The sequence below is a fragment of the Saccostrea echinata genome, unplaced genomic scaffold (assembly GCF_033153115.1).
Source record: "Saccostrea echinata isolate AGI-Se365-2 ecotype Australia unplaced genomic scaffold, CSIRO_AGI_Sech_v1 ptg000054l, whole genome shotgun sequence".
Taxonomy (NCBI): Eukaryota; Metazoa; Mollusca; class Bivalvia; order Ostreida; family Ostreidae; genus Saccostrea; species Saccostrea echinata.
In genome coordinates, this window is record NW_026889803.1 from 36,793,101 (window position 1) to 36,818,357 (window position 25,257).

The following is a 25,257-nucleotide window of genomic DNA, read 5'->3' on the forward strand; positions in this document are numbered from 1 at the left end:
TATGAAAATTTGTGCACTCATTATTTACCATATGAAGATGTACACCTGGTATTTTCAACATTATTTGATAATTTTTCTGCATTTTACAGATGTTTTTTTTTTCATTTTTATTGAAAAAGTCATTATGGGTTTATAAATGTCTTAGGTTTGAGACATAGAATCTAGAACATCTGAAGTGTACAAAAATGTGAACTACAGCTTAAAGCTACTCATTAAAACTGAAAAAAACATCACCAGGTATTAAAAACAGTTTTTACATTACACAGCAGATAGTGTAAATCCATTTGTCCCTTGGGAGTAATGAGTGGACATGCATCCAGTTAAAGATTAATTAATGAGTTCAGTGTGGGAAGCTGTTAAGGCATCTCTGATCAAGCAGGTCTTATCTATATCTCCTGGGAATTGGGCAGAAAGAAATAAAGATCTCTGTTGTCTAAGTCTCTTAATTGTAATTTATGTCTGTCAAAATACATAGTTACTGGAACCAGCCTTTTATTTTTAAAATGAGTTTGATATAAAGGTATTAAGATCAATTTGATTTTGTATAATTAATTATCATGATATTTTTTTTTCAACAATCAATTTGCAGAGTGTCATGTCTCACAAAGATGACAGATAGTTGCAAACTATTTCTTCAATGTAATAAAAAAACACTGTAATTATTAGTATTGATGTCTTATTAGGCTGCACCTTAATTTCATTCATGAAAAAAAATATAATGAGTAATTAAATTTTCACTCTAAATGTTAAAGCAAATTGTGAACACCTCTCACATCTAGAGAACATTAGTGATTTGGTACCTTCTCTGAAAAACCCAGCGGGGGGTATTTGTCCCTTTCGGACAGTTCTAGTTTAAACAAACTTGATATGTGAGTTGTGAAAGGGGAATGTTTTTGGTAGGTTTAGGTATTTACAAATGCTGACTAAATTTGTAAATATTTCTTTTAATTTTTTTTTTTCTAACCTACTTCAATTTAAGAATTGAATAGAAACTGAGTGGGATTAAATGTGACATGATGCAATAAAAATCTTTTTATATGCAAAGTGTGTATATTAACTATCATTTGATTTCTTTTCTAAATCATTTTATTGACATGTCCTGAAGATTTTAAGAATGTGCTATAGATTTTAATATTATTTGACATTTTGCAAAACATACTTTTCAGTTGATTAAATTATGCTCTTTTGCCGACTCTAGAAAGAGTTGAAAATTGACTAAATGCTATTCTGTTCATCAAATAGTTGTCAGGAGTATTTAATTTTTAGCTCTACTGGTCAGGGACCAGAAGAGCTTATGCGATAGTAAGATGTCCGTCGTCCGTCCATCTGTCTAGCTGTCTGTCTGTCTGTCTGTCCGTCTGTCTGTAAACAATTTTTCAAAACACTACTCCTCCTACAGTTTTGGTATGATTTCAATATAACTTGGTACACAAGTAGACTATACTAAGATACATTATTCTGTGTATTGGTTTTTGTTTTCAATGAACGGTGTTGCCATGGTTACTAAAAATAGAAATTTCTGTGAAAAACATTCAAAATGCTACTCCTCCTACAGTTTTGATCTGATTTCAGTATAACTTGGTACACAAGTAGACTATACTAAGATACATAATTCTGTTTATCGGTTTTGGATTTCAATGAACGGTGTTGCCAGGTTACTAGAAATAGAAATTTCTGTGAAAAACATTCAAAACGCTACTCCTCCTACAGTTTTGATCTGATTTCAATATAACTTGGCACACAAGTAGACTATAATAAGATACATAATTCTGTGTATCCGTTTTTCAATGAACGATGTTGCCATGGTTACTAAAAATAGAAATTTCTGTGAAAAACATTCAAAACGCTACTCCTCCTACAGTTTTGATCTGATTTCAATATAACTTGGCACACAAGTAGACTATAATAAGATACATAATTCTTTTTATCAGTTTTTGATTTCAGTGAATGGTGTTGCCATGGTTACTAAAAATGAGATTTCTGGGAAATACTTTCAAAACGCTATTCCTCCAACAGTTTGGTTCGATTTCAGTATAACCTGGCACACAAGTAGACTTCACTAAGATACATAATTCTGTGTATCAGTTTTTGATTTCAATGAACATTGTTGCCATGGTTACTATAAATAGAGATTTCTTGGAAATACTTTCAAAATGCTACTCCTCCTACAGTTTTGATCTGAGACTAAGATACATAATTCTTATATTGGTGTTTGATTTTGATGAACGATGTTGCCATGGTTACTGAAAATAGAAATTTTTGTGAAATACTTCCAAAATGCTACTCCTCCTACAGTTTTGGTCTGATTTTAGTTTAACTTGGCACAAATGTAGACAAAAATAAGATGCATAATTCTCTTTATCAGTTTTGGATTTCAATGAACAGTGTTGCCATGGTTACTAAAAATAGAAATTTCTTGAAATACTTTCAAAATGCTACTCCTCCTTCACTTTTGATTTCAGTATAACTTGGCATACATGTACAGTACAGGCAACGCGGATCCCGTATTAGACCGCGTCCCCTCGGCGGTGTGTTAATCTTTTCCGCGTTACACCGTCGCGGGTTTTGATCGCGGTACTACCTGCGACCGTGTTTACACCGCGGCGGGGCCAGCTACCGTTTTTCTTCAACTTAGAGTTGTTACCTGTAAAGTGTTTTCGATTATTAATGGCCTACATTATAGCATGAATACTATTAAATGAATTTTTGATTTAATTTTAAGTAATAATAAATTGTATAATAATTATTTATTTCCTATGTTTTTTATTAATAGTCACTCAAAATTAGTTATTTCTCCAATTTAAAAAAAAAAGCATATATAGCTAGTGCGTGCAATAAAATTGTATGAAATATTGTCAGCTCATTTACCGTATATATTTTATTTAAAATCAATCATTCCTACATAAATTATTTTGAAATTGCTAAATAATCCACGTTATAACGGTAGCATTAAATTTTTTTTTTATGTCATCGTTTCCTAATTAATGCATTAAAATGCGGGGTCCACGATTAGCCCGTGCAGTTGCGTTCTCAGTTACATGTAGCTAATGCGTTTATTTTTCTGTGAGATTTGAGCCTTTGGTTTCTTTAAAAAAATGCCTTTGTATATATATATATATATATATATATATATATATATATATATATATATATATATATATATATATATATATATATATATCGGATATTATTAGAATGAAAAACGATGATAGAGATGTTAACAGTATTAAACACGTGTACATTTAGGAATATATGTTGCACCATTAACTGCTAATAATATGCGCTAAACATGTAAGACTGTAAATTAAAGTTGTATCAACATTTAATTTTTTTTTTATTATTGTTGTTTATAAAATCATAACATCCTATCTATTCAGGATAATTTCCTAGCTAGTTTTTCCATTTTCTTTCTTTTTGAAATTAATATGATCATGCTCATCAGTATTTTCATTTACAAGCATCGTCAAATCGGAAAGAGCCTCTTTTATCAGCTGACTTGGGGCCCTAAAATAATTTGAACATACAACACACAAGAAAAAAATTATTATTTTCAGAGACAAAATGTATCATAGCGATAGGTTACGAGTTTTCAGGTGTCTGTGTAACTGGCCAAAACCCCAACGAGATACCTGTAATACCTTCAGATTGCGTAATCTTATATCGTGAAGCAATATTGGCGATCTAATAAATGTCTTGGAAGCAGTTAGTTTAGTAAAATAGTGTCTGTGGCTGTCACTATTTCGGTGTTTTTCAGAAACTCGATCGCAGAATTAGTCAAAGTCCACAACTGGACAATAAACTGATAAATCGGCTACAGTATATTATCTGTTCACAAAAACGATATATTGAAACTGAAAAAAAAAAAAATCCAGAAGCAATTCATTTCATTGAAATTCTATCATGAATATTTTGTTTTAATCGATGGACTCGATAAATCAATTTAACTGACTGAAGGAAAAACGATGCACGTGCCGTAACATTCTGTACGGTTTTTTTTTAAATTTACATTCCACTTGCATAATACATGCACATGTACTTATATACATGTATTAAACAGAAACATAAATACCAAGCCCGTCGGCATTTAAAAAAATAGTAATAAAACATAATTTGATTTGATTTATTTTTTATTTCATTTAAACTCTATTAATTTGTTTTAAAAGTTTGATTGATCTTTTTCCTTTTAATATACACTCAGGGTAAAAAAAAAAAAAGCAAGTATATATTGACTCGCGTAACTTTTATGGTTGTAATTTCATTTGAAAATGAAGAAATAATGAAACATTGAAGGGACTCGTGTGTTGTATGGCTAGATAACGCCTTGCACATGCAGAGAAATTTACCCCAGGTACTCTAGGACAGGTGTGAAACCCCTACGGCATGCTGTTTCCTGCTCTTGCTCTGCTAATCCCTATACGCAGGAAATGATCGCGACTAATACTCAATACACAAAGAAACAGAATATGTTCAAGTAAACTTGGCATTTGATTTTTTTTCTTGAGTATTATTGAGAATAATAAGTTTCAGTGATATAACCCCCCCCCCCCCCCCTCCGTTTTAATTGTTTTGTGAAGTTCATCACCATGCACATACCATCTTCTGTAATTGGAGAAATGATTAAATTAAAAACAAACCACTGTTTACAAAAGAAGTAAATATCGAGGGGAAAAAATTGTTATATTTTATTGATATCTTTTATAATGTTCACACGCCCACTCACTGCAAACTCTCACCATCGAATAGTACAGCTTTCCGGTCATTCGACAATTTCAGGGAAATACTTGCACATTAATACAGTAAAGTGAAATTATTTAAATAAATTATAGTGTTCTAAATTTGGTAAAAATACAAAAAACATAAACAGTATATAGATGTATTTTTTTTCTCATAGGAATGCTGAAAACTGCTAATCGGAACTCGCACTGACTATTGTTTAGCACGTGTAATGTAACATTGCAGTTCGCATATAATTTGAAAGGAGAAGTTATCAAAACTTATATTTCCGACATTAAAATTTGTCACGTTAAACTCTCAAATGACACAGCTTATAGTTTTCTTGATACTATTTAAAACAAAAGATGTCGCTTTAGTATTGATATATAACTTAACAAAAATAAATAATAATAAATAAAATAAAAAAAAAAAACGATTAAATATAATCTGCTTTACAATTTTTTTTGTTCATTATTTTTACCTAACTGTTGCAAAATAAAGAAAATACTTTCATAAATATACATACACTGCGGGGTTTTAATTTTTTTTTTTTTTTTTAAAAGAGGGAATTTCGCAAAATTCCTGTTCGGGGAGATAACTCCCGTTTGTTTACGATACTAGTTGATCGATGATTTAACCGCGGCGGGGACAGGTAGGTGATGAATTTCCCGCGGAGGGAACGCGGTTTACCTGTCTCACCTGGCAAAATCCTGCGTTGTGTTTATACCGCGACGGGGCGCGGGAAATACGGGATCCGCGTTGCCTGTACTGTAGACTACACTGAGATACATAATTGTCATTATTGTTTTTTGATTTTGTTGAATGATGTTGCCATAGTTACTTAAATCGAAATTTCTGTAAAATTATTTTAAAAGGTTACTCCTCCTACAGTTTTAGTCTGATTGCAATAAATCTTTCCACAAAAAGAGACTATACCAATTAAGGATCATTATTCTATTTATTGCTGTTGCAAAGTTTCAAGTCCAAGTGCTATTTTTATCTTCCTTTATAAGTACAACCAGTAGAGCTACAGTCTCGTTGGAGACTTCTGGTTTTTCTTCGATGACAATTTTATTACTGTGTAGAATGTCATTGAAAGGGAAAATTGAAGACTTCCATTTTGCACTTTAACTTTGAAAACCAGATATTGACTTTTCTGAAATAGCAATAAAAACTCTAAGATACTGAGCAATTGAAATTCTCCACAAAATTGAAAAAAATTGATTATCTCTGGGGGACTTTGCCCCCCTTGACCCTCCTCCTCAGGTTGTTGCCCCTGGGCCCCAATGGGGGCCTAATGCTGCTTCCATACCTTGGTGTATGACCTATGGATTTTAATGACGATGGGCCATATGGCCATCAACATTAAAATCTAGAGTGATCCCTGAAAGGGCAGTACTCCATTCCCTGGCCTAAATGAGAGATCAAAGTGCATGTCTTACACTCTTTCCACTTCCATAATTTTTTCTCATTTTATAAGCCTGAGCACTTCTTTGACATTCTTTTATAACAGGTCAGGATTAGTTTGATTTGGATTCCAATGAAGAGCAGATTATCACACACTACAAACTGTGAAAAGAGTTTGGACATTAACTGTGGTGAAGCCAAGACTTGATGGTAAGATCTGTACATGTACATCTTGCGCTTCATCAAATTTTATTGCTCTCTCTCTCTCTCAAAGAAGTTCTACCCTTTCTTTGACCTCTAGAATTCTTTATTAAGCACAGGTTCAGGCTGGTCTCAATGTCCAGAAGATCATACCATCACCTGCAATTGAAAGTTCACAGATGAATTTCACCAATGTAAGTCATGATGGTATGACAAAGTACTGTATAGGGGGAAAATAACTCACGGTGTTAATATTCGCTATATTCATGGTGTTAATAAATCCGTGAATTCAAGAAAGAGTGAATAAGTTTTCAATAACCTCCATGCTATATTTGGATATTTAAGAATAGACTACGATACGTGTAGTACATGGTCATTTCAGTAATTACGAGTCGCACTTGTCATTCAATAATTTTAATTATCACGCTTTACTTTAATTTAGATCATCAGATAATAACCTGTATTTGTTAAAAAGCTGTTTTAATAGCTAATGTTACATGTTTCATCAATCAAAACACCTGGGTCATGGGTTTTGATTACCCGTTCGTAACTATGTTACCACGTGTATTTGTTACCTACACTATCATACGAGGGGTTATCAAAAAGTTCATGGACTAGCATCATAAAATTAAAACCGCTTGAGATATATCAATGAATTTTTAAATATTAAATAAGTATCTTTTTTTCTATCTGTAACATGAAATACAAATTATAAGTTTTATTTTTTAGTGAATCGTTAATGTTTTTATAAGCAATGGTATGTCCATGTGGCGCAAACTCGAACGTTACGTATTTTCTACCTGCGTATAACTGAGAAAAACTCTTCTAATATGAGCATTTGTCATCCGAAAATCCTATTAATTCACTCATGCAATATGACACAATTTTTCCGTAAAAGTTGAAATTTTTACCTCATTCTGTATATTCTATGACATTTTATCTTAATTTTTATATCGAATGTCCAAATAATAAACGGGTTAAAAATAACGTCGAAAGGAGGTAGGGTGTCATTTGAAAACATTCTATAAAGTTTCAGCCCCTGGGTACCTGGAATAGACCTAGAAAATGTTTAAGCAGGCTACAGAGAAATAAAATACACCCAGAGTACTTGTTTTTAAATACCAAAACTAATTCAGCAAGAAAAGAGACACAGGGTTAATGTCGATTTGTAGTCAGGGTCTCCAATGTCAGTCACGTTGAAAAGTGACGTTGATCATTGGTTCACATTGAACTCCGACAAGAAAATTATGCTGGCAAAATCAAGCGAGGATCTCTATCTATGTATAGATTTAATATTTACAATATTAATGCATTGAAATCAGGTGTTCATGACATTGTAAAGTCATCTAAACAAGACGGTTTTAAATCTTTACTTTACTCCTGAGAATCTCATCAAGATAAGTGTATTGAGGCAGAGAGAGCGGGCATTGAGAAATAATGACGTTGTCGGATGTCATGAACCTAAACGGCGACAATGCCGGGTGATCATATAATGCCCCTCTTATTTAATGATAATTTGGCAAATTATCAACATATCAAGCTGAAATTTTCAACACTTCTTAATCTTTTGTTGTTTTACGTTCCTTATAAATTTTGTAATCAACGACTACATAGTATTAATTTTATCGCATCAGTCCACAAACTTTTTGATAACCCCTCGTACGTATTAGTTTTTATCGACATTTTAGTTTTAAAAAATCATTCAAATAATATCAAACTTGCTGAAGATGTTGAAGGATATTATTTCGTCGACCTACATTAACAATTTCTTACCCTCCAGCAGCTGTCCAGTGGTTTTTCACCACGATGTATTATCCCTTCAGAAAGAAGATCTTGGGGTGTCGTAATAGCATATAGGAAAGTCACTCGACGTTTATAGTCAAGGACTTTTAATAACTAATTAATTATTAAATCTAACTATTTTATATAAACGTACCTTGTGAAGTGAATACATAACGCTGATTATGTCGTTCTAGCTATGCTATGGATTAAACGGATATAGACAAGGGAGGTAACTTTATTATATACATGTACCGATTCCGCGAATTCAACAAACCGCGATCGTGTCAGAGGAGAGAAAAACGTGAAAATTACAACCCGTGAAATTAATCCCCTATACAGTAAGCACATCTTGCACTCTGTTGAATCATATTACTGTTTGTGCTGAGGAAGCCTTAGCAATTTATTGACTGCTTGACTTTCTTTGTCAACAGGTGGAGGATTAGTCTCTTATCAATATTGAGGGAAAGATGGGATTGTCATGCAGAAGAAGAGTCCACCATGGAGAGATCCACTCCAACCACCTCATAGAGTAACAGTAAGATATACAACCTGTACACATACATCTTGCACCCTATCCACTTTTGTGACTCTCACTATGTCCAGGAAGTCCATATTTTCCTATGATCTCTAAAGATTCTTTGTTTACAGGTACAAGGTAAAGAAAAAGCAAACCATGACCTGTTAGGAATTCTGAGATAGGCTGTGGCTAATCCAAGACCTGATAATAGCACACAATGAGCACATCTTGCTCTCTGTCAACTTTTGATTAGAATGGAGGATTGAACTGTAGGCAATTTCTGAAGTGACTGTATGATACAATCTTTATTTGCTCTTTGCTCTCTGTGAAGTTTTATTACTCTGCCTTACTTGAATATCTTTGACTCTTGATTTTCTTCATTAGACGGAGGAGGGTTAGGCAGACCTGGATCCCATGGAGAAGAGGATTTTGCCTCTTGCAGCCATTTTTGGAAGATGCGGTAATAAGATTTGATTATTCCTTCCTATATAATTTCCTTAAACTTCTTGTCAATTGAAGTTCTTTGGATCAGAGTTTGACTTGTTGACTTTCAATTGAAAGGACACTGAGCAGCAGGACCCATGAAGAGGAGGACCAAATTAGACCAACAGGTGAAGACGAGTCCATTGCCCAGCTATGTCCAGCAGCTAACATTGGCCAAAGTGGTAAGTATTGTACTGCATTTTTTGCACTTCATCAAAGCAGTTAGGTACTTGTTGACCTCCTGATTTTCTGTATCAACAGGATTAGCTTTGATCCCTCTGTGGGGTATGACTAATATGACTCCATTTTTTGTCAACAGGAGTACAGAGAGCAGGGATGGGCTACAGCCAACCATTGCAGAAATGGTAAGATTCATAACTTTTTTTACTTCTATGACTCATTTTTAAGAAAGATTGCAACTTTTTAAAAATGTCTTTCTTTCTTATAAAAGCAGGATAAGGAATTCCTGTATTTCAGGGTGAATGGGAGACCATCACCTTCAAGGAAGTGAATCGAGAGAGGTTCAACTGCATCCAGTTTGTGAACTAATGGTAAGCTGGACTCTCTCAAAATCTGCAATCATCTGAAATTTATTATTCTTTATATTTTAATAAAATAAAAGCATTCTTTGCATTATTGACAGACATTAAAACTGGCTTCAATTCCAAAGTGAAGATGAGACCATCGTCAGCAAGTAAGAGAAGGAGAGTATTTACCAGCCAAGCCAATAATTGATGGTAAAAAAACATGTTCTCAATCTTGCACTCTGCCACCCCACTTCCACCCCTATCTCTTTGTTGATTGATGCCTTTACCTTATATTTTGGGGTGGGGGAGGGGTCTTGTTGTCATTTCTAAATGTATGCAATATTTCTTTTTTTTCAAATTTTATAGACGGAATATAACTTTTTGAACATGTGCATATGATTCAATCTGTGTTTCTAGTGACTGATTGGTGGTTGGTTCTTGACTCTTAACCACTGATAATTTTGGAAAGGTCAAGTCATAGGATTTGGAAATATCTAAGTCTTGGGTTGGGCATAACTAAGAAGCAAAGAAAAATTGAAAGAAAGCTTGCTCAGAACCAGAGAATTTTTCACAAATCTGTTATGGCCATTTGGTTTCTTTAACAAAGAAAACCAGAAATAAAACTTGCATGGAAACTTCCTTATATAGTTACATGGTGAAGATTCAAGGCCCTTAGGACTGGGAGTGGTCAAATAGGGAACAAAAATCTTGCAAAATCTCCACAGCTTCAAGACTACACTTAGTATCTTGTGTATAATATATAGATTCAAGTTTGTTTATACCTTGGTTCCTGGTATGAAGATGAGGCTGGATAGGCCCTCTAAAGTTGTACATAAAATGTATAAGAAAAAATCTAAAGAAAAAAAATCTTCCCAAGTACACCAAGAGAAAGAATTGTAAAATGTATATGCAAGCCTATTTATATAGCTTAGAATCTTTAGAGTGATAAATAGGAAATACATTCTTTTTATACTCTTCTTTTCAAGAGGTAAAATGTTACATACAAATTGTCCATTATTTGCAATTTATTCATGCGGTAGAAGATCAAGTTTATTTACGTCATGGCCACCACAACAGGAATGGGGTCCATTATTTTCTCCCAAGATCATGAGGGGAAAAAAACTTCTCTAACAAGATATTGTCAAATTCAAATGCAGTCAGTACTGTCTACTTCATAATCAATTCAGAGAGAGGGAGGTTGTGAAAATCTGTATATTTTCTTATAAAGGATTTCTTTTGAAATCTTCTCAAAAAAGTATATGACTTCAAATTGTACAAATAATTACAGAAATTTCCTTATGTAATGTAAATTCGACATTGTATAAATCATTGCCATTTGGAGCAAAAAAAAAAAAGATATTGGTTAGAAATATACAGATTTGTTAAAAAGTACATTAAAAAGAACACATATGGTGGCTCAGAAACTGGTGACTTTGAAGGCCTATGGGCTTCTTGTTTCAATGTCAAAATCTAATTGTTGGTTGTTTCTATTTCGTTTAAACTCTGTGTAGCTTACCTTATTTCATAGTTATATCAGATCCTATTCAATACTGGTAGTCAACTGACAATTTTGCTCTTTTTTATAGAACACAAAATGAATTATCTGAGCTGTCTTGGTAGGAGGCTATGCAACACATCAAAATCAATTCGTTTTATGGATCAATAGAATTTTGTAGGAAGAGGCGTTGAGACATTTATTGCTGGAGGATATGTACAACTCTTCTGACCTTGTGTGAAGGATCTGTGACCTTCTGTGTGAAGGATCTGTGACCTTTTGTGTGAAGGATCTGAGACCCTGTGTGAAGGATCTGTGACCTTTTGTGAAGGATCTGTGACCTTATGTAAAGGATCTGTGACCTTATGTGAAGGATCTGTGACCTTTTGTGTGAAGGATCTGTGACCCTGTGTTAAGGATCGTGAAACTCGTAAGGATCTGGGACCTTTTGTGTGAAGGATCTGGGATCTTGTGTGAAGGAATTATGACCTTGAATTAAGGATTTGTGAACTTGTATAAAGGATCCGTGACCTTGTGTGAAGGATCTGTAACCTTGTTGTGTTAAGGATCTTTGACCTTGTTTTAAGGACATACGCAACATAGTTTGAACTTTATTGTCTTTTCCCTGGAGTTGAAGAGTTCTAATTCTTGAAGGAATTGTGTGCTACATTTTTATGTCTATATATGCTTTTGTCTATAAATACTTCATCTAAAACAAGTTTTGATTAAAAAAAACATGTACAATATATGTTTATTTAATTTTGGTGTATTTTTCTTTGAATTATACAAGAATTTTCATCAAATGATATCTTTTCAAAACCCCTGGTAATGCATGCTGATTTTTTGTCAACGAACTTCTGATGGCACAAAAATCTTGAATTAAGAATATCTTGAAAAATTATCAGTAGGTAAGGTACGTTGCATATGTCCTTAAGGATCAAACACAATTATAATGTTACCTTAAATGTATATTGTGTTGTCTATTTGTTTCAATAACAATTATCTTTCATACATGTACTTGCAATAAATTATGTTTGCTTCTTATAGTTTTTCTGAGATATGTATAGTTGATTTCAAATATTCTTTTCAGTTTTCAGTATGATATCCAGTAAAAATAATAACGTGTAAATCTTCACAATTTGACATACACAAAAAGAATGTAAATCTGTATACTTTTTATTGCAGTCATCTTTAAGAGTATTGCAAAGAAATGACAGGGGAGCTTTATATAATGCTTCACAATGTGAATCCTGTAAACAATACCATATTGAGTAAATCAGCACGATGTGATATGAAATAAACAAACATAAATTTGAGTACTTGTTTTATTGCATCCATCTTTGAGAATATTAGGGTGAAATGATAATGGAAGCTTATACTTATCAAATCTGATATATATTTCATAATTCTGTGTAATTCTGTGAATCAAGTTAACATTAATGGAACTGAGTCAGTTCTCTCTGGATTGCTGAGTCATTTGAAAGTGTACTAAAAATACAATGACCTTGAACTTTATACTTATCGAATCTGACACCTATATTATCGTAAATCTTCACTGTGTGTTGTCAAATAAACAATAACGTATAAATCTGCATGAGTTTTGTTTTTTATTATTTTCCCCCCAGCCATAATAGTGCAATGACATTGGAACTTGACTTAATCTGGTCTGGTTACAATTAAACAGAGAAAAGACTTTAGTCAAAATTCGAAATAAGAATTAACTTATCAAAAAATTTTAAAAATATCAAAATACTTAATGTCATTGTGTTTGTACTTAAGGACATACGCAACGTAGTTTGAACTTTGTCTTTTTCCCTGGATTTGAAGAGTTCCGATACTTGAAGGACCCGTGTGCTACTCTTAATGTCTATATATGCTGTTGTACACTTCTAAAACAAGTTTGGATAAACAAAACATCTAGAAAATATGCTTAGCAATTTTTGTATACTTTTCTTTGAATTATACAAGAATTTTCATCAATTAATATCTTTTCAAAACCCCTGGTAATGCATGCTGATTTTTTGTCTACAAACATCTGATGGCATTATAATCTTAAATTACAATAAGATAATCTTGAAAATTATCAGTAGGTAAGGTACGTTGCGTATGTCCTTAAACTAATATAAACTTAAACATTTTAAAACCTATTTATTACATAAAGAACAGGTCAATTAGAATTAAAAGTGTTGACTCGCACTGGTTCTCATTTTGTGGTCTTTTGGCTCGGTGTTATCCATTACTCTGTTTATTATGCAGCTTTGTGTCTGTTACACCCTGCAGTTTTGGTTTTTCCACTATTTTGCCCCCCCCCCTCCCCTCCCCAAGGTTGTCAGCTCAATATCTTGAGAACCCATTTCTCGACAGACATAATTGGTACACTTATGCCCCCTGAAGAGTAGATGACCTCCTATTGATTTTGAGGTCACAATGTCAAGGGTCAAAATACGCTTGATATCGGAAGATACTGTCTTTTCAATATCTGACAGACATCAAACCTTGATATTGGTTCCGCTGGTAAATTCTTAAATACTCAATAAATTCATTATTGTAGGACCTGTTTCATACCCACTCGCTGATATCCACCATATTTCTTTCCGAAAACTATTCTTTCAGTTTCACAGCACTTTGATACTCTTGGTCCGTGCTGCATGATCAGCTTGCTCCAGCTATTTTCAGTCAGGGAAGATTATCAAAATTGAAAACAGCATTGGTATTTGTTCTACATGAACTGGACAAAGTGTATCAAGCAACTAAAAAAATAATTCGAAACAACTGATTACTATACATGACATATCTCTAGATCTATGTATTCTGCAGTCTGTTTGTTGTATAACCTACATGAAATATATGGAGATAACGAACAGTATTCAAGCTCAAAAGTCCATTAAACAATACAAAATAGGAGCAGAGCAAACACGGACCTCCAAACATCAGAGATGGGATCAGGTGCCATGGAGGAGTGAGCATACATGTAACTCAATTATATATAATTTTTAATTGGAATTTTTTGTAATTTTAAACTAAATTGAGTACAGTCAAACCTGTTTTAAGAGGCCACCTTAGGAAAGTTTGGAAAGTGGCCATTTAAGACAGTTTTTCCTTGAAAAACCCAGTCAATCAATAAAACGAACAACGTTTAACATTATAGTTAAATTAATAATCAGAGAATAAAATGGATCAAATTCCTTGCTTTTAATGTTTATACATACTAATTAATGTACACACTTAATAGAAAAATTTAAGTCGTTATAATGAGATACATGTACTAAGGATATTTTAATGTAACAACGATATACAGTAATGAGCCGTATTTACAACATACACTAAGTCGTATAAGTCGTACGTATGACATAAGAAGTTGTTATAATGACCCCCCCCCCCCCCCCCGCAACACACACATACACACAATAGATTTTTTAAAAAAAATTTTAATTTTTCCTTTAATCTGTAATATCTAAAATATTATACATATATCTACCCTTATTTTCCTGGTTATAGAATTTCTGAGCTTGATTTTTTGATTGGATATTGACACCACCACCAACCCACCCAAAAAAATTCCCTTGAGTTTATTTTTAATACGAGTTCTTTTCAAACTGTTCTTTGTTATTGCATAGGATGTATGAAGTATAGAAATTCTTTGATTAGTCCTCGTTGCTATAAATGTGTCATTTTTCAGCATAAGAGAAATCTGTTTTACATTATAAAGTGTTACTAGTACTCATGAGAAATTGTACCAAAACTTAATTCTGTGTTTTAATGTAATAACATTTTTTAAAAACCTGGGATAAAGAATGTGTACAAATGTCATTCTTACAGTTCAGTCATGCTATCTCTTGTTTCAGATTCGGGCTTCATTGTTATATACAGATGGAAATATTGAATCAGCCAAGGTTTGATGAAAGTCTACTATCCAATAAAAAAACCATATTAAAAAGATGCAATTTTATTTGCAAAAATAACAATTACCAACACAATTGATTTTTAAACATGCAGAAATTTTTAAATTCAAGAAATAAAAAAAAAAACATTTGGCACATGATCATAAAAAAGGAATTTAAAAGCACTGAATTACAATACACATACTATAATGGCCTATGTGCTCTTAAATAAAATGTTGATCCCATATAGAGGTCATATGCCTGAAATCAATTGGGATCAAAAAATATAAAATAAATTGAAAGTCCTTTCAAAATAATTATCACAGAAGTTTTTAATGAAAGACTGCGGTTGTAATTTCACTAAGAAAATGTTTCATCACTAAATGTCCACACTCTCCACATTCAGAAGTCTCTATTGTCCAGTTAGAAGAAAGGCACAGACGCCACAAAGCAGTGAGAGTCAGAAGTGACAAGAATCTCTGGTCCATAGAAATTGTCTGCTTCCAACAGAGTAAAACTGTCAGGTAACAAGTCATCTAACAACAGGGTTGTGTTAACCACTGGTCTGTAGTTCTCTGGGAGTGTCTGTTAAACATATTGTATGTATAATTATTCAGTTTTCTTATCCCAGATGAAAATTGTAATAATTAATAAAAACAACAAAAGCAAAATGTATGCAATACATTTTGGGACAGTTTTGCACATAATGAATTTAAGCAGTATCAGGCCAATTCTGTCATAAACAATCTTATCTCAACAAAATGTGAGCAAAATTAAAGTACCTTTCTAATAGACAATGGCTCTTGTTTGGACCCAGATTTCAACTGGCTACATTTCTCAATGACCTTCTGGACAGTACTACCAGACAAGGACTTATGCTGAAATTATTTAACATATTTTACTTTTTTTTCAAGATCTTGGAAATATTGTATGTTCTTTCACACATTAAATTATATTTTTTCTACGTTTTTTTTTTTTACCTTTTGTTCCTGGGCAGACTGCTTTGATGGCACAGGAGTTCTTGATACAACACTTTGTTGTCCCTTTTGTTTAAGACTTGAGTTCACAGTGTCAATTACTTTTTTGTCAGCAGTAGTAGCTTGATTAGGAGTAAAATCAGTTCTGTCCTCATCATTTCTACCAGCAGTGGTCATTTGTTTTGGAGTGGAATCAACACTTTCCTTTTTATCATCAGTAGATTCCCCATGACCCTGAAACCATCCATCACAAAAATTTAAACAGGTTTCAAAACTCATTTATTCTTCTTGACTTCTATTAAATATATAGATTGATATCAGATATTTATTACACCTACCTGTTTTTGTCTGTTCAGGATCCTCATAATTCTGGCAACATATGGAGGATATTCCACTGGATCTGTTTGAACTTTGGGTGGAACAACAATGCGTTTGACTCCCTTCTATAAAATAAAGCGCAACTCACAAATCCACGCAATTAATCTTGTAAGAATCAGGATTTATTTTTAATGTTCTTTTGAATTACCTTGCCACCTTTCTGAGTTACAGAATTTGGGGCAGAATTCTGACTCTGAGTCTGATGCAGTGTTGCTTCCATTTGTCCCCCAGTGGTCTGCTGCATGGGTCTCACTTCCATTTTAGCCAGATTTCTACTACCTTTTGCCATTGAACTGTTGGAAGTTTGTTTTCCCATTTCTGCATTTGCATGTTGTCTTTGAGAGACATTTGTAGGAGTCTTTTTCTTTGACTTTTTTGGCCTAGTTTTTGTTTGTGCCTCCATTGGTGCCACAAATGTGGGTACACTCTGTGGGCTCACACTCCATGATTCCTGATATAAAAAATATTTCATATTTCTTTTGTTGACAATGTTATTGACTTTCAGCTCAACAAATACATTAATTAAGACATTAACAAAATAGAAAATAGAAAAACTTACAAGCTGTACAGCAGAACATCTCTGGAGATAGTCAGCTGATAGTCCGGTTGTTGCTACATTACAAGTGGGTGTCATTACAGGTGAGTAATTACCATCCCCATAGATTGTTTGGGTTGGTAGATGAATAGTCTTGTCATACACTCCAGCAACTGATGGAATACTGATGCTGTTGGTAGGAACTTGTAGCCCTGTTCCCATAACCCATTCATTTGACACAAATGTTGGGATAAAGCCTTGAACCTCAACATTCGTAGGTAATATCTGTTTTTAAAAAAGCAACAAAGTTAAGGGTTATTAAATAATTTTACCATTAGTGTGATAATTTTCAAATATGATGGTGTTTCTTTTAATGTTGAAGAAAATATTGTCAGTATTTGTGTAAAAATATATCAAGCTGATTCATAAAATTAATGTTCTCTGCAAGAGGACTGAAGACCTAAAATACTGTAAAAGTGGTTATTTAGGCGTGGGGGAAATTTACACTACTTACGCGGTAAGCTTAGAACCGCGTAAAATACCCCCCTGCGAATGGTCACAAAATTTCAAAGTTTTGGAATCATTCTGGAAATATTACTAATACTGTTAGACCTGTCGAACCAGTCGTACATGTATATTAATAGTGGTATTGAACGCACATGAGTAGATAATTACATCACAAACAGTGATGAAATCGTAATTTTTTTATCTAAATTGTACATGTGCAATGAAAAGGGCATCATCGTGTTAAATATTTTAAAGCAAAGTCACGCAACAAAGAGCTTCAAAACATCGATACTCATTTTCATTTCCTTTGTATGTATGTGTACGTCCCTCTTAATTTCAAATAATTAGTCCTAAAATGTTACACAAACTCAGAGTCACTACAAACATTCCTATTGAATTATATGTCAACACTCGCTACTAAGATACAGGTAAGAATAGATCCCACTTTGAAGTTTGAGCTTGCATAAATAATTACAATACAGCGTACACCAGTTGTTCACACTTCACCGCTTTTGACTGCAGATCGCCCATTATATTTAGCAATCCAACAGTATAAATTCTTTTTGTTTAGTTTGTTTCTTATTATTTCTAATTCATTTTTTCTTATTCATGCGTATAAATTTTTTGACCTTTTCAAAGGGGAACAACTCGATGTTAGTTACGATGGCTGCGTAAATTTTTCTTGGCAACTCGTGCAACAGCGTATATTACACCCACGCATAATGTTTGACAGTCACAAACGCGTACTTAACATCCAGTGTAAATAACTACTTTTACAGCATCAGATCAAGAAGGAAAAGAAGAATTGACCTTGACCTTTCATTTTTTTGTCCTCAAATCAATAGGGGTCCTTAGAAAATGATAGAAAATCATCACCTTAGGTTTCATTGCAAAAGCTTAAACAAATCTAAAGCTATCATCTTGAAACTACTTTATACTTTGTGACTTGATCTTTGACCTCAAAACAAATATGGGTCCTCTTTAAGTCAAAACATGAATTTCTGACCTTGACCTTTGGCCATTTGACCCCAAAATCAATAGAGAACTTGTTTAAGTTGTAGAAAGTTTTGATATAAATTTTCGTCTCCACAGATTTGAAGTTAATATTTTCTCGAATTTTCTGTATATTATATGACTTATATAAGTCATGATGTTATACAGAAAATTTGAGAAAATACAAACTTCTGTGTCTAGGCCCCTTTAACTTATCATTTGAATATCATTTATGCAGTGTATGACTTTTGACCTCAAAATTAATAGGGTCTTCCTTGAATCTTGTAAATATGTGTTTTTTAAAAATTAAATATGTTTACTTACAAGTTCATTTGCAGAGATAGGCTGTTGTAGCTTTGCCTGTGTCAAAGTCGGGTTTAGAACTTGGACAGCAAAAGCATTCTGAGCTGAGGGATGAATATTTCCTTGGCTGTTTAAGATCAGCTGTTGTACAGTAGACTGATCATTGTATTCTGTTTGCATTTGCAGTATGGTATCCTGACCCTGCTGCCGGATGGATGCCCATGGTAGGGTCTGTCCTGACCTTAGTTCATTTAAGGTCACTTGAGGCTGTACATGTGTGGGATCAGTCTATAGAAAAACAAAATCACATTTGTATTAGAAAACTAGAGGAACTGTGGGCAACCTCACAAATTTACACCTCCTGGTACATTTATTTTAAAGTGCCTGAGCACATATTTCTAAAAGTGACCTTGAACTTGCCAAATGACCTAGTTCAAGAAATCCTCCGGCCATGAGTAATCTTTTCTTGAAGTATGAACTCTTGTAAAGTTTCAGCATTAGAAAGTTATGGGTGAGATACAAATTTTAATTTTTTTCTGACCGTGTCCTTGAATTTACCTAAATGACCTAAAGTCAAGATCATAAGCAATCTTTCTGTAAATATCAAATTTTCATTTGTCTCCATTAAGAGAGTTAAGGACGTTTTTTTCTGCTAGTGACCTTGAACTTGGCAAAACAAGCTTGGGTCTTGGTCATTACAAATGCTTGGGACATAGGCAATCTTTGAGTTAAAACAGCTTTCAATTTCAAGATATCAGAATGGCAGGAATTATATAATTTTTCTAAAAGACCTTGAACTTGACCAAATGACCTTGGGTCAAACACATGACACAACCCTAGGTTATAAGCTAACTACTGGTATATGTGAGGCATGAAATTCCAATATCTCTTCACTAGAAAGTTATGGAAAGAATTTTACACTTTTTTCTGCCAGTGACCTTAAACTTTAATGATTGACCTTGAATAAGTCAAGGCATATTGGCAGATTATATGCAATCTTTGTTTTATGTATGAACTTCCAATTTTTCTTTGTTACAAAGTTATGGTCCAGACATGATTGCAAAGACAAATGGACAGATGGACAATGGTGATTCCTATATACCCCCTCCAACTTCATTTATTTGGGATATAATAAACTGATAAACCACATGGAGAGACTTAAAGATAATTATGCATTAGTCTAAGCTTTTTCTACATACCTGTTGTTGTATCCTTGTCCTTGGTTGAGAAGGATACACAGTACACCTGGTGACATTAGGGTTGACTTCCTCAGTGCTGGAGACTGGGCGACCATTAGGAAGAACTGTTGAGGTTATGAATTTTTGAATTTGTTCATTGCTCAACAGAGGTTTTGTCACCTGAAAACAATGCAGATATAAGTGTATACATGAATATATTTAACATTTGTCTAAATTACTGGATTCTAATATTGATAAGGGCTAAGACTGATTTATATGTGTAATTTTTGGTAGCAAACAGGGCTTACTACATCCCTTTGTAGTGACCTTTTTTTAAAAAAAAAAAAAAAAAGCATTCAAAAGGTCATTTAGTATTTGTAAATTTTATATAGAAATTAAGTACACTATTTGATGTAACTTACCCCATTTGGCACCACTCTGCCAGCTGTACGAGTGGGTCCTGTGTTTTGAAATACTGCTTGATTGGCAGCTTGAATATAACACTTTCTTGGTGGCTCAACCTGTTACATAAAAAAATATTATATACATAACAAATGTATGAGGGTCCATTTCTTGCGAATTCAGTCAAAATCAAATGCAAACTTTCAACAAAAGGTGGACATACAATATTAAGTTTAAATTTATAAGATACTGGAAAAGAAATGGATCGGATTGAAAGACAATCAGAAGAAAGATAGAGAAATATTCCAGAGAAGAAAGAGATGAAAGGAAAGTTATATTTTTTAATTAACTTACTTCTCTACACCAATTATATATAACATATATAACAAAACTGAGACCTCCTCAATTCCCCCGAAAGCGGTGGGTGTGGTCAAGATGTCCACTCCCAGCCTCTTGTAAATACTTGAGGCAACTTCCGGGTTGGGATACTGAACATCCATTCTCTTCTGAAATGAAGAAGAAATAAAAATTGAAAAATTCTGCTACCTCATGTCTAAAATTTAGATGCATAACATGTATATGTGGACCAAAAATGTTTTATTCTTATCATTGATTTACTATTTTACAGCAATTTACAATAATTCTAAAGAAAAAAATATTTCTGTATCATCAAAGGATGACATATATAAATAATAAATAATATAAAATTAAATTTTTTTGATATTCAAAGATGTAAATTAAACCAGGGCTATTGATGGTCTATACTATTAGGGCCACTGAAGGGCCCAATTTCCAAGTTTTAAAAAAAGGTACATTTTCTCCATATACAGTGTAGTCATCACCTCCCAATATTATTTGGATATTGAATATATAATAACTTGACCTTGACCTATGTCTCTGCAAACACCAGAATTCAAAAGAAAAAAAGTATGAGGAGTTTTAAAATACAATAATTTTTTCAAAATGCCCAAAAAGGCAGGGATAGACATTAACTTTCAGATTCACTTGCCCTTCGGGCAAGTGATCTGAAACTTTGACTTGTCCAAATGCAAAACTTGGTTGCCCAAAATTAGGAAAGAATTTAAGAAGAAAATTATTAATTACTGTAGTAAAGTTATGATAAGGAAAAAAGTGACCAAATACACTACTGTCAATTTGGAAAGTTGAGCTACTTGAAAAAATTTTGATGCTGCATTTGTACATAAATGTATACCACTGTACTTGTAAATTTGACCTGTTGATACACACTGCCATGCAGCAATAACCCTCCGTTTCCATTTAATAAAATTCATATTTTTAAAAATCATTTTCGGTGGGATCCTTCTATGAATCGTGATTTTCATAAATAACTGTGAAGCAACGCTAAAAGAAGACATTTGATACGAAACATACATCTTCTTGATCAGGATACATCGTATTCCACTGTACTTATATTCTGTGCGTGAATAAATAATATAATTTCCTAAAAGAAGTTAACAAAATTTTGTTAGACGTAGAACATATTTACTATGAAAGAAAATAACGGACCCGATTATTAAATGAAATGTATAATCCAGAAACGCTAGCAAGGTATTCCGAATGCAAAAACATTTTCAGTCAGGTAAGTGGCGGAAATCAAGTGTTCAATTTATTGTTTTATTTATAAATTAATGTAAACTAAATAAATATATACATTTGTATGAGTAAAAATCACTTGCCCGATCGGACAAGTACGTCGACAATTTCAATTGCCCGAACTGAGAATTTACTTGTCCCGGGCAATCGGACAACCGTTAATGTCGATCCCTGAAAGGTCGCTAATTTTCCTAATTTTTACTGCCCTTACCCCAGAACCAAAAAGTGAATTGTGAAAGCCGGCCTGTTTACACAAGTTTTGAACCCTATTGAGCACTGTACTGTATGGTTAAAGGGAAACAACTCGAATTACTCACTGTTCAAAACCCCCTTTCCTGTGTTGAATGTTGATCATATCATTAAATCACGAAAATCATTCTTTCAGGTGGATTTGTTGTATGTTATCTTTTTTTAAAGTAGACATATTTAACTTTATTTTGTTAAATCTACTTTAGATTAAGAATTACAAATATTTTGGCCTGAAAACGTTGATTGTCCTGGTATTCCTCGGATTCTTGTTTTTGAATGTTAACTTCGCAAAATTAAAATAAAAGTATTAGCTCCATAGACAGACCCTACATAGCTATATAAAATTAAAAAGCTCTCTGTCGAACGTTCGAGGTTTTAAATATCTCTCCCTAGCAACATATTTAACTAATCTTTTCCCCACAAAAGAAGAAATATATGACCATTACCCTTTTATAGCTCTGACTGTTCATTTCTGTGACTGTATCGATTGTATGCTATGAAATATTTCAGAAAATCTTCGCTCAGCGAAAATCTCGTCTTATCTCAACAACTGATGCTGAAACAATGAGCTGAATCCAAAACACATCAAACAGCCTAGCAATCATGACGTCATCACCATGACGACAACCAATGAAAATATGAGTCTAATTTTAGCAATCGGAATTTCCTGGGAAGTAATTCCTTTCCAAAAGGATCAAAAAAAGTTGATTCTTAGATATATGTAGTAAATACCTGTTGGCCTACTTGCACATCTACAAGCCTGTTATAGATCTAAAGCTGTATCCATTTCACATCATATCGTGGATAAAGGCTTAATCTTTGTCAACAAGAAGAAAGGAACCCATATGATGTTCACTCCACTTTCAATTTGGTCCTGGCTTTATGTAACATTCCGCTTGTCGTCTGCATTTTTGCTCTCTACTAGCGAAAATTACTGCTAACTACATTGTATTTTGAAATTGTCTAAAAATAATATATACATGCATTTATAAATAAATAAAAATATTTATAGTGTTTCATATGTACTTGAGACAGATCGAGTACCAATCTTTATATGCAACTGTAATTTAATTGTAATATATTTAGTATAACACACCTAAACAACATAAATTACTTATCTGTCTGACACTTTTTGAACTTCAGATTCTTTTGTATTGGAATTTGTGTTTTCATTCAAATTGAACTGCAGTTTATCAAATATTGTACAAGAGTAAAGTAGATCAGGCCATCTTTAAGGACATACGCAACGTAGTTTGAACTTTATTGTCTTTTTCCCTGGAGTTGAAGAGTTCCAATACTTAAAGGCACTGTGTGCTACATTTTAGTGTTTATATATGCTGTTGTACACTTCTTCTAAAAAAAAGTTTGGATAAACAAAACATCTAGAATATATGTTTAGTAATTTTTGTATATTTTTCTTTGAATTATACAAAAATTTTCATCAATTGATATTTTTTTTCAAAACCCCTGGTAATGCATGCTGATTTGTTGTCTATGAATATCTGATGGCTCTATGATCTTAAAATAAGAATATCTTCATGGCCGTAGGAACCGGGGGGGGGGGGCACGGGGGGGCCGTGCCCCCCCCAATAATTTTGCCGATATATAGATTACTATAGTAAACATAGATACTATAAGCATGTGCCCCCTCAATAAAACCGCCTGATGACCTTTTTTTTTTTTTTTTTTTTTTTTGCTTGTCAAGGAATATTTGGTAGTTGACGAACTTTTTTTTTTTTTTTGCTTGTCAGAAAATTTTTGGTAGTGCCCCCTCAACTGTCAACTGAAAAATGTTTGGCTGTGCCCCCCCAAACTGAAATTGCTTCCTACGGGCCTGATCTTGAAAAATTATCAGTAGGTAAGGTACATTGCGTATGTCCTTAAAAAATTGTTTGGTTGCCCTCTCCCGACCGACTGGCTAAAAATGACCAGACTCACAACTTTTTTTTAACCTCCAGGAAGCAATTTTTTTATGCATTCTGGAAAATAGATTTTGAAAATTCAGCACTTAAATCTAAATTTTCTGAGAACAAAATTTCTCACGTACTACCGACCCAATTTTTTCATCCTGAGTCGGAAGAGGGCAAACAAACATTATTTTAAAGTTGGTCTCAACAAAACGTTAATTAACAATGTAATACATGTTTGTTTGGTATTTCTTTTACCGTATCATATTTACATCCATTGAATGTTTTCTCCTTTCTTTCTTATAAAAGCAATAATTGTTGTCATCTGAGTTAATTATCTGCCAACTAAAACTACGTCAACCTTAAGACGGATGATATTAAACTTTAATACGATGGAGCCATTAAACACTAACATGAATACTATAACCATCGGAAATGGTGAAACAGTCTCTCTTAAATTATAAAAAAAAAATCTTTGGTGGTTTTATAATATGACAGATGCATTATTAATATTATTACTGGAGATAGGGATTAACATGTCAAATGTCTAGTCACTAGCATTATACGCGTGCAGAAAATACAACAATTATAGCACGAAAGCAATTAATAAAACTGTAGCTTAGATAAATGTATGGAATATGAAATATTCTAGACAAATATATAACTCTTTTCAAAGTTTTATTTCTGCGCATTTAGTGAAATTATACATAATTTTTTCCCCATCGGACGACAGAGTATTTGCCTGCCTTTTGCTCTTTCCCTGTATTGCAATACTGTGTCAATTTTCTGTATGACTCCCCTCATGTGTAGGGAAGATTTCCAAGAAAGTACGTAAAACATAAATAACGAGATATTGTTATACCTTTGAAAATTGTTTCCTTTATAAATCTATACTTAAAATCCTAACATTTCCAATGTCTCAGTGGTCTTAAAAAAATCGATGTTAGACAGCTGAGTGAGATTGGATCCTTTGATAAGATATTGGACTGCTATGACGTTTTTTTTTACGTCACACTGGATCTTATTTGCATTCGTTGGTGTTCGACACGAGTAAAATCCGCAGTGCGGGTAAACGAACCATGTGCGAATGAGGTATGGAATTTAATGGATAAATCTACATGTAACTTTAGTTAAAAATGTGTATTCCATCGAATATGCCAATCAGGCGCGTAGCCAGCATGGAAATGAAGTGTACGCAGAGAACGGCA

The 25,257-nt window shown here is 33.3% G+C and overlaps 1 protein-coding gene across 1 annotated transcript; it reads right to left on the minus strand.

Annotated features, from left to right (window-relative positions):
• Positions 1-15,164: 15,164 nt before the first annotated feature.
• LOC133204845 (uncharacterized) lies at positions 15,165-19,993 on the minus strand. Its single transcript, XM_061340590.1, has 9 exons — positions 19,899-19,993; positions 19,360-19,420; positions 18,721-18,987; positions 16,921-17,181; positions 16,510-16,812; positions 16,322-16,426; positions 15,987-16,217; positions 15,789-15,884; positions 15,165-15,591 (listed from the first exon to the last, which is right to left on the minus strand). The coding sequence occupies exons 1-9, from the start codon at positions 19,991-19,993 to the stop codon at positions 15,430-15,432; spliced, it is 1,581 nt and encodes a 526-aa protein (XP_061196574.1). The 3' UTR covers positions 15,165-15,429.
• Positions 19,994-25,257: the final 5,264 nt, after the last annotated feature.